The sequence below is a fragment of the Festucalex cinctus genome, chromosome 2 (assembly GCF_051991245.1).
Source record: "Festucalex cinctus isolate MCC-2025b chromosome 2, RoL_Fcin_1.0, whole genome shotgun sequence".
Lineage (NCBI taxonomy): Eukaryota > Metazoa > Chordata > Actinopteri > Syngnathiformes > Syngnathidae > Festucalex > Festucalex cinctus.
In genome coordinates, this window is record NC_135412.1 from 340,536 (window position 1) to 353,175 (window position 12,640).

The window sequence follows — 12,640 nt, forward strand, 5'->3', positions numbered from 1 at the left end:
GGAAATGTAGTCATATTGCCATTTGCTTGCACAGCCATTCAGACGAGAAGACACCATTTCCCAGAAACCCATCTGTTCGTTTTCATTATTGCTGTTGTATCATTACTTTTTCACTAAAGAAGGCATTCATTTGTCAAATCTACCTTCACAATCGGATGAAACCGTTAACTTCAATCTGATGCATGTGCAGATTTTTAAAGATGAATAATACGTCTAGTTTGACTCGTAGCATAGAATGCACTCGGTGAGAGACGATCTTCTGCTTGCGAAAAAGTAGCTAAATGTTAGCCGACTGAGGCTTGTTCTGCTGCTGTTTGGCCACCATGGAGAAGCCACACTTCACACTGTAGACTGGTTGATCTACAAGCTGCACGCTTTAGATGCATTACTTGAATCCTGCGCGTTGATTCAAACACCCGACATGGAGGAAGTTGACAAAATCTTGATACTCGCCCTCAAACAAGTCGGCACGTAAGTATTTGCTGTCATGTTAATGACAGACAGATGGATTGATAGACGGATGCATAGATCAATGAATTGAAGGAGAATCCACTGTAGTCTTCACAATGAAAAGGAAAATCAATCATGTTGTGTTAAAAACAAAAATAATGTAAAACATGCTAACGATAAAAGTCTTTACATAAACAATCAATTGTAGAATAAGGTGCCCGGTAACATGAGAATAACGTTTTACATTTGTTAACTGTACTGTAAATCGTTGGCAACATTAACATTTATGGACAACATTTAGTTTGCTAATCATTCTGCCCGACAGAGTCAGAACACAGATCATCATATGATCAAACATGTGGATGGAAGACTGTCAGCGTGCAATTAAGAAAACACATTCCAATCCATTTGTTCTGCTTCTTGTAGAGAGCTGAGTGAGGAAGTTGGTAGTGTCAAAGACTTCACCAGTGAGCTGATAGTGGAGGCGGTGGTGAGATGCATCCGGCTGATCAATCCCGGCTTGGGCAGCGCGCTGACAACTTCCCTCCCGCCCGGCATGTCTGCCCGCTTCAGGGTGGGGATGAGCCTGGCACAGGCATGTCAGGTAAAGACGCCCATGACGTACTGACATGTGGAGCAGCTGTTTTCATTGCGAGAGAGAGAAAAAAGCCCAAAAAGCTGCTATCGCAGAACAACTCAGAATGTCAATATATTACATTATTACGCAGTCAATTCTGTAGACTAAATATTACTCTATTCAGAGTAGGACCAAATAGACTCAGTTTTAGAGTCATATTTACACTTGGAAGAGAGTAAAAGAAAGAATTGGAAAAACAAATAGAAAATAAAAGTGTCTCAAGGTAGGAACAAAATCACGACCTCCAGCTTAGGAGACAGACGATCTACTCTCACGCAGCCACGCAGCTCCTGCTTTCTGCTCGTAATCGCTCATGTCAGCTGCAGCTGATTCCATGATTGCAAAGCAAACAGTAAGAGAGACGAAGTTCGCTGGTAGTGTGGCAGTCACCCAAACTGAAGGTCGTGAGTTCGAACCTCAAACCTTGAGTGAATTTGATTTTTTCTTCAATTTTTTATTTTACTCTCTTCCTCGTGTAAATTAGTTTAGTTTACTCTGAAACTGAGTCTATTTGGTCCCTATCTAAATAGTGTACTACAGAATTTACTGTGTATACTTTGCAAGAATAGTTTGAATATGCGTTTATTTAGTTGGTTTTCATTCAAATAGAGTGACAAAGAAAACACACCTGGCCTCATAACGACATTTGAAATTTGTTTGCAGGAAATTGGCTATAAAGGCGAAATAGGTTATCAAACCTTCTTGTACAGCAGTGAAACAGAGATTCGCTCCCTGCTCATGTTCCTTGTGGAAAAACTACCCCGAGAAAGTGCTGTGGCGTCTGAACAGCCAACAGGTACAGGATCAATGTCGTCATCACCCTTGACCAACATTTCAATACTCTTAACTCTCTTACAGGTATTAAAAAAAATAATAATAACCCTGGATAAAGAAACCTAGAATAATATAAAACTGCTCACCATCTGATACATGAATGACTCGTACAGTAGAATACAGTATAGGGAAGTGGAGAGAGACAAAAAGTACCCATATTCTCAGACCTAAATTAGGTTACGCACTGACCAATAGAATCAGAGGGAAACTATTGTTACATTTCATCCCTCCCGACCACCAGGTGGCGCTGCTGAAAACAGCACGGAATTCCCCCGTTCTTCCCTTTTGATGTATTGTTGTTTTAGTTGTACTTAGAGGTGCATTTTGTACAGACAATTTAGTTGGACGGTATTATAAACGGCTGTTTTCAATGTAATAAATCCAATCATATAAATTCCAGATTTGTTTAATAAGGAGGAGCATATAGTGTGAAAAACAAGTGATGGCCTTCAACTTAAAGGCTCTAAAGGCTGCAGTTGCCTTTGTGAATATGGCACAAGGAGACATTGCTAAACACTAAGTGGTTGTTTCACGCTGAAATTTTGCTGCCAAATCATTGAAGAAATGTAATTAATTCCCTCCACTGTTATGTAACAGTGGGACGGAAATGCGGAGCTGCTCGCTCACAGACACATTTTCAGAAATACGCAGATCGTGTAAAGATTTACTTGGTCGTTCACATGTGTTGGTAGGCATTCCGCAGACCTAACTATTTGTATACAAACATAAAAGTACCATTTTTCGAGTGTGTCCCCAACAGCTAATAGGCTACTTGTTGGTAGGAGTCGTCATTTGAAGTCAATTTTGTTTTGTTTTGTTTTTTTCCTCTAGGCAAATTGAACATTGTTCAGCAATCTATTGCTGCTGCGATTAAAGCCCAGCTGGCAGCACTTTGGCTCCCTCCAAGCTGCAGGCTCCCACTGCATGGTGAAACACAAGTAAACTCTTCAAAATTGCACTTTCCTGTTCAAATGTGGGCAGGGGTGCACCTACTGCTCCAATGGACAATGTCGTCTTCTTCCTACTTCATGTTCACCAATACGATGACTTTCAGAGAACGTGTAAAGAACTCCTTTTGCTTCTTGGATTGTCCTCTGACTTGTGCTGTTTTGTTTTGTTTTGTTTTTTTGTCCATAGCGTTTAGGCGCAATGCACAGCTTCCATATGCAGCCCCTCAGTTTACCTTATTGTATTAAAGATCCAGGGAGGAAATCAGTGAGAGGTAGGCACACGTTTTCACTAGTAATTACTCATCTGTCTCCCTAAAAACGACAGCAGGAGTCAACAACCGTAAATATTGAAATGAACCTGTCTGCCTGTATGTATGTATATATTCCAGATTGTTCCTAAATGCTGGCATTTTGCCTCTAAAATTTGAGACAGTGCAAGTAATTTTTTTATCACTTCCACGCATGTGCAACCAATAAATGTATTTATTTCATTTATTTTTATGTAGTTTGTTGTCGAGTCTGACAAATCTTTGCTCCATTTTCATCCCATTACTCAACAATATAGTGAAAGTGTGTGGAAATCTGAAATTATGAATATTTCATTCGCAAGTCGATTTAGAGGTTGTGACAGTAAAATTTCAGGTGCTCCCAGTTCAAATAGTTAGTCACGTATTCAAAAAAACAAAACTACTACAGTGATTGTGCAAATTTGCTATTTTCTTTGTGAATTGGAAATGACAACTTCACTTAACAATTGGAGATATATTTGCAAAATAATGAGTTAAAATATTTTTTTTTGTATTTAATTTTTGTATTTTTCTAAGTGTATATATAGTGTCGGTACTGACAGGGCTTGTAGGACATCATCATCTTAATCTTCACCCATGATGGTCATCTGCCATCTGTCAGATTAATATGAGTTTCTTTACGTTAGAAACGATTCTTTTCTGGGATTTATCCACATACGGGCACTAAATAAATCTTGGCACCGTGTCACACGTCGGCCGCTGTGACACAGACACAAAATAATATTTTTTTTATGTTACAAGAGCACCATAATCTTCAATTTCAGAATTACATTTGAATGACAAATGAACTAAAATAAAATTTTTGACGGGAAACACTCGTTTCTTTTCCCTGATAACTTCGTAAGAAGGATCAAAGAGGCTCGTCGTTCTCGATGGATTTTGTTGATGCTCTTATCTGACCTTTCTGTTTGTAGTTCAATATATATTGCAATCGTGATTTCAGAGACCAAAGAATACCAGCGAGATTTTCTCCCCCCTGTGACCGCTCAACTTACCCATAATGCCACTGTGGCCGCATCTTTACTGGAGCAGCACACGGCCGAGCTCAGCGCGGCGCAAGAATGGGACAATGAATGGAACAGTCAGGGACTTCTGTCTCGTCTCACTCCACAGGTAAATCACCTGCTTTCAGAAACATGTCAGGATCTCCAAATATGTAAGTTGACCCAAAAATGTTCTTTACAATAACATGTGTTAAAATTCACCTTTTTTTTTTTTTTTTTTTACCCAACTCGGGAAGTTGACCTTTTTTCAGCTGAAAGTTGAACTGTCAAAATTAATCAAAGTAATCGATTATCAAATTAATCGACAACTATCTTAACTCAGTTGCTCCCAAAAACGTATAAATACGTTCTATTTTAAATATATTCAGTGTCCCAAAGATGTATTTATACGTTTTTATGTTTTATTATGCCAGAGCGTAGAGAAGGCTTTGATGCAGCCTCCCAACCGCAGAAAACAGGTGGAAAAATGGTAACAATTACAGAAACGGCCAGCAGGTGGCAGCAGAGTATGAGATCAACCAGGGCCATGATGAAAACAAGCCGTTTCCCGACAATTCTAAGCAGATTTATGAATAGTAGTAATTACTAATTAATAAACAGTAATTGGGGGTTACATGCTTTTATAATACACTTGAATGCAAAATGAAACTAAATCTGATTAATGGATTCAGTAATGACAGTGCTAGCTGCAAATGACATCAGTTGACAGTTGCTCGGAGCCCAGGTAACGGCCAGTCACAGCTCAGCTCCAGAAAACAGGTGAGGTGATGTCGTTTTCAGTCGATATCAGGCAAGATGATCCCAGAAATAATCGTGGCTGGATTTTGCTGCTTAACTCCTATTCCACAAGTGCAATATGAATCAGAATATCGTGTTTAGGCTAAAGGGGGACGCTTGTCATATGAACAATTTCTGTCCACTCTCCGATTGCCTGTAAATGTGTTTCAATTTCTTTTGCGCAGGACTACAAGGCCCGGAAAGTGACTCGTCTGCGTAAACGTATTGAGGAGCAGTTGCGCTCTGCCGCCCCCCCCCCCACGGAAAGTGCCTTTGGTGGTCTCGGCGCCACCTCTGACCTGTCTGACGTCCTGCGATCCTTCAGGGGGTCGGCCTCTTCTGACCGCAACCTGACCAAGGGCTCTCACTTTACCCACTCTCAGAAGTTCACTTTTACGCAGGTGTGCTGATGCTGGCCTGCTGATGCGGAACGAAAGATGTCCGATTATTCAGCACTGCCGGTTTGTTTTTTCCAGGAGACGGATGCGGCGCCATCTCCCGTGCGGCGGTCGGATGGCGATGCGCATGGCAGTCAGCAGGAGGAGCTGGCGTCTTTGCAGCAACAATTTCAGCAGCTGTGCAGTGACGTCGACCGGCTAACTACGGAATTGAAGCACATGAGTGTCACTAATGCTCAGGTAGCCGATTCAGTCGCTCGCTGGCCTGCGGTGATTTTATATTCATTTGTTCATCTTGTAACGTAACAGTTAAGTCAAGCATCCTCTGAGTGACAAACAACATAGCGTAAGCACGGCTGGACTGGGACTTTTTGTTTTTGTTTTTTCAGGGCTCAGACCGGCCCACTTTAGTTCACATTTGAATGAACATACCTCATTTTATAGTTTGTGTATCGGTGTAAAATATACGAGCATTCCCTCCAACCATATTCATATTGCATTTGATCAAAAATGTCATTTACAATTGAATTCGTTTATTTGAAAAAGTGTGTGAATATAAAATGGGGGGAAAAGAAAGCAATAGGCAAATGTACATGAAATGGGATCAGACATTTTACACTTCACCAAATGAATTTCAACCAGCAAGATGAAGGCAACTAACACTGCACTTCCTGTTAGTACTCTTATTTTGAAATGTGTTCTCACCACTTCTGGTGCACACTACTGCGATGACTGATGCTCAACGCTAATCATAGGAGGCTTTCCCATCATGCATTTTTGCTGTTACTAGTAACACTTGTGATTGTGTTTTGCCTTTTTTATGTTATTTTTGTACAGACAAGGTTTAATATAGTTATATTGTTTCTAGTCGTGGATTCAAGTTTTGCTACTTTTGATATTCAATTATTCAAACTCTGTGACACCCTCGGTTACAAAGACATGCACTCAGCCAATGGCCGGTAAGTGTGATTGACAATGACCATAGGATAACCGTGGATACTTTTGATTTATCGGCTGATGATGTGTGGGCTGCCCGCGTGATTTTGAAACGCGGGGGCTCCTGCCTGCCGATTAGCGGCCCAAATCTAAATATAGGACATTGGAATGTCGTATTGGTAGACTTGTAATTCTGATATGTTGTGTTTCGGAGCTTGAGATCCATTAACGGTCCATCAGACCAAACATCTCCTGTGGACCTTTTAGGTACTCGATGAGTTGAAGCAACGCGAGCGGCAGAACAAAGAGCTGGAGGAAAAGATCCAGTTGAAAAAGAGTACGATTGATCTTCTACCGGACGCTGAGAACAACGTAGTGAAGCTCCAGGTGTGTGAGAAGAGTCCAACGGGATTTCTTCCCATGCAGCGGGACCTTCAAGTGGATGTGGGCCGTCTTTTGCAGGCCTTGGTGGAGGCCAGTGCCCAGCGAGTGGTGAACCTGGCGGCTCAGTGGGAAAAACATCGTGCGCCGCTCATTGACGAACGCCGCAGGCTTAAAGAGATGTGCAGCGATCAGGATGTAAAGATGCACGGGAACATAAGAATAATCAGCATTCTGTTTTATGTACAGCCGTTCATTCGTCTGCGTCATTTTCCCCAGATGGAATCGTCCAAAAAGCTGTCGGAAATCAAGCTTCTACATGACAAAATGCGTGTGTCAACAGAGGAGGCCAAGAAGAAGGAGGAACTCTACAAACAGCTGGTATCAGAGTTTCAAATCTCGACATTTCTTTCTGAGGCTGCATGTATTATATGCAGTAAAAAAGCATCTAATGATTGGGTTGGGGCTGGGCGATATGGCCAAAAAATGACATCTGGATTGTCGTTCGGGACAATTAGGATTCAACCCGACAAATATTTATTTAAAGGTTTCATTTATTCAAAAATCATTCCTGTGCAAAATGTTCAGATGACAATAATGGATAGTGATTCTAAAAACATAAATCTAGCAAGATAGTTTACATGCCACAATTAACTAGTTGCAAGCTATTGTATACATTTCTTGCCATCCAACGCTTGTGCAATATTACAACACACACAAACATTTGGATGTAGGAGAACATAAAAACAACAGTTTTTAATCATCTAGAAGACAAAACTGGATTTTACGATTTAGCAACTCAAATTTGATTTATTGCCCAGCCCGACGTGGCTGCTGTGTAACTACATAAAATGCAAGTTCTGCAAGGCATGTGTTTTGTTGTTGTTGTTTTCGTGCCTTTTCTCATTCGAGGTAAGAGAGTTAGAAAGCCTTCCCAAGGACGTGTCTCGGGCAGCGTACACTCAGAGGATTCTGGAGATTGTGAGCAACATCAAGAAACAGAAGGAGGAAATCAACAAGGTAAGACTTGAATGGAAACGTCAGCTCAGGAAGATTCCAAACTCTCAATGGCCGACTCATTTGTACTCATTCAAAAAGTGCTTTGAAGTTTTTTTGTCTACTTAAAAAAAAAATCTCTATATATTTTGATGGGTAGCTTTTCATGTGTACAACAAGTACTCGAGGCTGGATGCTATTAATTGATTTCAGCATTCTGGTGAAACAGTTGCTTGACTTTTCACAAGGCATTTTTCATATTTATTGTTTCAATCATATTTTAGTGCTCAAACATCTTCAGTTTAGTACGCTGATTTTGAGTAAGACAACGATGCTTAGCTTGCCTTCTCTGTGAATCCATCCAACCACTTTTTTATTTCATATTTTTCCCCATCACAGATTTTGTCTGACACGAAAGAACTACAAAAAGAGATCAACAGCCTGACAGGAAAACTGGACAGGACGTTTGCCGTGACCGATGAGCTCGTCTTTAAGGTTCCTAAAACACAAATTTCTTTGCCTGTGCTTTTGTTTGTCTTTTAATGGTGCAGTATTGATGAGCAAACGTCGTCGTCATAGAGGAGTGTGGGACATTATTTCTTTTATTTTTTGTCTTGGTTAATTGCAAAAACTAATTTGGGTTCTTTTGCTACCTTGCATGAATGGGGAAGCAAAAAAACAAGTTTTGTTTTTGTTGTCACTTGCCAGGACGCCAAAAAAGACGAGTCGGTCCGCAAATCCTACAAGTATCTGGCTGCTCTACATGAAGTACAAATCTCATTTTCAGAATTTCCTCGACTCCAATTATTTTCCCTCTCCCTTGCAAAATTGTGTTTTACTATTTCACTCTCTTGTGTAGAACTGCAATCAATTGATCCAAACCATCGAGGACACTGGAACGATCCTGAGAGAGATCCGAGATCTGGAAGAGCAGGTACGATTTGTAAAGCAGATCATTATCATGGAGCATTTCAGTGCTAAGTTCAGTCGAGCGTTTTTATTAGGGGTGTCAAAATGAGTGTGTACATTTTGAATGAATTAAAGTTCCTTTAATGCCACTCGTTTTTAAACGCGCGATTAATGACCGCGACTTACTTGGAAGCTTTTGCTCGGGCAATTTCAAATGCAATGCAGCAACATTTAGCAGTAATAAATTGAATAATAATGCAAATATTTGTGGAGACTGGGCTCAAGTTGTATTCTACAATTGAAAAAAATGTGCAGACTTTCACAAATTACTTCATGTTAAAGGTTACATAACTCTTAATATGAAAAGAAAAATGCACTGAGCTGTCAGCGTCTTACAAATGCGATTATGCCATCTAGTGGCAGAAAAATGAAGACAAATCAGTATCACACTCATTTTTTTACAGTACAGTACAGTTTGTTAATTTGAACTCAATTTTATGAATTATGAAATTACTGTATCAATGACTAGAATATGCCACCATATTTCTTTTAGTTCTTCTATTTTTATGTTAACAAGAGTATGAAAACTCGAAAATTTTTGTACACTGAAAACTGATATCAAATTTGTGATTAATCGTGATTATTGAAGTCATGTGATTATGATTAAAAATTTTAACTTTGATCTGTACAATGGTGAGATTGGTAAATTTATTATTATTATTATTATATATTTTTTTTAATTAATATAGTACCCAAAATGAATGCGGGACTAGGATGAAAAAACATGCAGAATTCCTTCGTATGGCAAAAAAAAAAAAAAAGGGGAAAAAGAGTGGTGAAAGTTGCACACAACTGCATGGACCAGTTTAGATGACACCTTTCTCAATGTATTCAATGATGAACAATTAATTTTAATTTTGAAATTTTTGCCCAGATTGACACGGAGAATAGTAACAAAACGGTGGCTAATCTGGAGAAGATTCTCGAAGACTACAAGGCGATTCGACAAGAGAATTCTGCACTTGCTGCCAAGGTTAAAGAGGGCTGACGGAGCGAGCGCCCGATTCTCAAGCTTCAAAACAACCGTGGTTGCTCGGAACAAGACTGAAATGCGTCTCGGACCGAAGCAATCGCCGTTCATGAACACCGCCTGCCTCTTGCGGCCATTGGGAGCTGCCTTTCTTCAAAAAGCTCCAACTGCATTTGTACCACAGTAACTGAACAAGCATTTTTTATGATGTAATATGAATCTTGATGCCTGATTTCTCGTGTTAATCACTTCTGCGGCTGCACATGCTCTTTTGTTTTATAATTGTCAGAAACTGAAATAGCGTGAGATTAAATAAATAAATAAAATAAAATAATAATAAGAATAAATGGAAATGTACCAAATGAACTCGTGGAAGTCAGGTACTAGCAATTTTGTTCACGTTGTTTAGAGCTGCCATTCCAATCGTTCCATAAATCAAAATTCATCAGCAAATGGTGCTGCCAAACCTGCCTTCCTCGTTTCAGGATCATTCTCATTATTGGTTGAAGAGAAATGAGGAAAAGAACATGTTTCAGATTACCTTTTTTCCTTTCGTTTCCAGAATGAGCTATATTTGAACTCAATGTTGAATGCTATTGAATGTGTCATCTAGATCTATTATTAAAAAATTGTATATTGTAAAAAATAAAAATAAAAAATCAAGTGTTTGACTTTAGAATGTTTATTGCTCAATCTTATCAGATGTTAATTATGTACAGCAATGGTTACGTTAGGACTTTTAGAGCTTACATCACAGTAATGTATGTTGAAATAGTGACATGCAGGTAACTGGCGATTACGTGTTCTGTAGATCAGATTAGTTGACTGACTAGTGACTCACACGCCATGCCAAGCCTTATGTGAAAGTAAACACATGCAGGACTCTTAGATAACATCATAATAGCTGACTTTTTCTAAACTGTTTTTGTGTTTTAAAGCACAATGCTCTGTTTCACCAGAACTTGCTTCCTTGGATTTATTTCTCCACTTCTTGCTTGCCTTAATTATACCGGCTTGCTCAGCTCTCAAAGCTCTAAACTTTTTCATTTGCTGCCTTGTCACGTGGAATGCATTGCAATGCACATAATTGCTTTATTTATTATTGTGCCAGAAAATCCGGTAAAAAGGTTAAATGGCGATTTTATGATAAGAGTAATGGATGACTTCCAATCGAAGTAAACTCGAGTTACGGCTGAGTTCCGTTCCTTCGGCTGGCGATGTCATCAGAATTCTGACTTAAGTCGGATTTCACCGTGGAAGTCGTTATTTACATCAAAATATATTGTTCGGGAATTTAAAAAATAAAAAAAATTGCTCGACCCGGAAGTGTTGGAACCAATTATTTCGTGTTTCCGCACGGACATTTGTTGCTGACTGGTTACAAAATTAAGCTAATGCGACTTTTAATGGGCTCTTTTGGACAAACTGATTAATCCAGGTGTGTCTGGCCAATGTCGTTGTAGTTACTGAGATCAGGCACACCTGGATTAATCAGCGTGTCCACTCATGATAGACAGGAAACGAAGGAGTGGTGTCGAGTTCAGGAAGTAGTGGATTTGTGCAAAGAGCCCATTCGGCAAGCCGACCTGCACCAGGACGTCCGTTGCTGGAGGTAACAACACAACATTAAATAACATTAAAATGGTGTGAATATTGTAGGAAGTTAAATTAAGAGAAGGTGCCATGGATGAGGCATGTGCGCTGTAAAATGAAACGACGTAACTCGAGGACTTTACATGTAAAATTTTCAGCGGACACAAATCTAAATGATGGATAGCAGATTTCAGAAGATGCTTTTAAGACCTGTTTTGATAATAAATTCCTTGGAACTCTTCTTAACACTCTTTCTGTTTGAAAAGTCAGTCTATCGATTGTGGTCCAACAAGAAGCGTATGCAGGAGATTGTCAGGGTTTCATTGCCATGGCTGGTTCGAGTGCTCACGGCGGTGTCAGCTTCAATATTTCCCCCTCACGTCACATGGCCGCGCCTGAGCTATACTTGACTCTCAGCTGCAGCAGAGACGCAGGACGCTCATAGTACTGCAGTTTAGGAACAAGAATTTGATAGTGGTTGAGTGCGGCACAGGCCCTGGTGTGCTCCTCGTGCTCAGTTTGAACCACGAGTGGAAAGTGACGACAGGTTCTTCGGCCAGGGGAGGGAGCTGGTGCCAGAAACTGGAGTTACAGGGGCCAGTGGTGTGACTGTGGACCAGAGCGCTCGAGACTTAGGAAGTACTAAAAACTATAGATGAGCATGCTGGCCAAGAAGTGGCAGACGGTAAGCTTTGCTATTTTGAGCTGAAAGGCGTCTGTCGTGTTGCTGATGTGGCAGGTCAGCAAAAGTTCATTCAAGCGCTTTCTTTCTTCTGCAGTCCAAAATGAGGCACGTCTTACCAGTTTTAGATTTGCTTTGCCGTCTGCTTAAACCACCAGCTCAACTTTATGGGTGGATTCATTCTGTCAGAGTTTGCGTAGGAAGGCTGGAAAACTTAACACTGAAAATAGAGAGCGAGCAGACAAACGCAAATGTGGCGACCATGTTGGTGAACACGAAAACTAGCCTCGCAAACGACAAGGATCAAACAGACAATGAGTCAATTTATCCCTTTTCTATAACTCTTGTTCTCATTAGGGTCACATGAGGTGAGATGGAGCTCATCCCAAATTTGTGTGAGACTGGTTGCCAACCAATCACTGCACATATGGTGGATTAAAAAAAAATTAAAAAAAAAACTACACACTTTATACCAAAAAATGAGACCAAGATCTTTTCACAAGTTTTTTTCCACCATTGTGACCTTTCACAATTACAATATAAAAACAATCTTCTTGAGGTGAATTTAAAAAACAAAACAGTGTAGTTGCACAAATGTGCACACCCTCTTATAATTTAAGGGATAGTTCGGTTTTTTGGACTTGAATCTGTATTTCATCCTCACCTCGAGTGGCGTGCGATCAGCACCGACTTCCCCCTGACAGCGTTCTGTGACACAAGTTTTGGTCGAGAGGAAAGTAGTCAAGCAAGTTGGC

General features: G+C 40.2%; 1 protein-coding gene across 1 annotated transcript; it reads left to right on the top strand.

The window, feature by feature from the left end:
- The first annotated feature begins 73 nt into the window (after positions 1-73).
- Positions 74-10,278, top strand: ccdc22 (CCC complex scaffolding subunit CCDC22). The gene is made up of 16 exons (XM_077511881.1): positions 74-471; positions 877-1,054; positions 1,751-1,883; positions 2,753-2,859; positions 3,059-3,143; positions 4,123-4,292; positions 5,146-5,361; positions 5,437-5,598; positions 6,562-6,681; positions 6,757-6,873; positions 6,955-7,056; positions 7,588-7,695; positions 8,071-8,166; positions 8,380-8,439; positions 8,531-8,605; positions 9,515-10,278. Exons 1-16 carry the CDS (start codon positions 422-424, stop codon positions 9,626-9,628), a joined length of 1,893 nt encoding a protein of 630 aa, XP_077368007.1. The 5' UTR covers positions 74-421; the 3' UTR covers positions 9,629-10,278.
- The last annotated feature ends 2,362 nt before the right edge of the window (positions 10,279-12,640 follow it).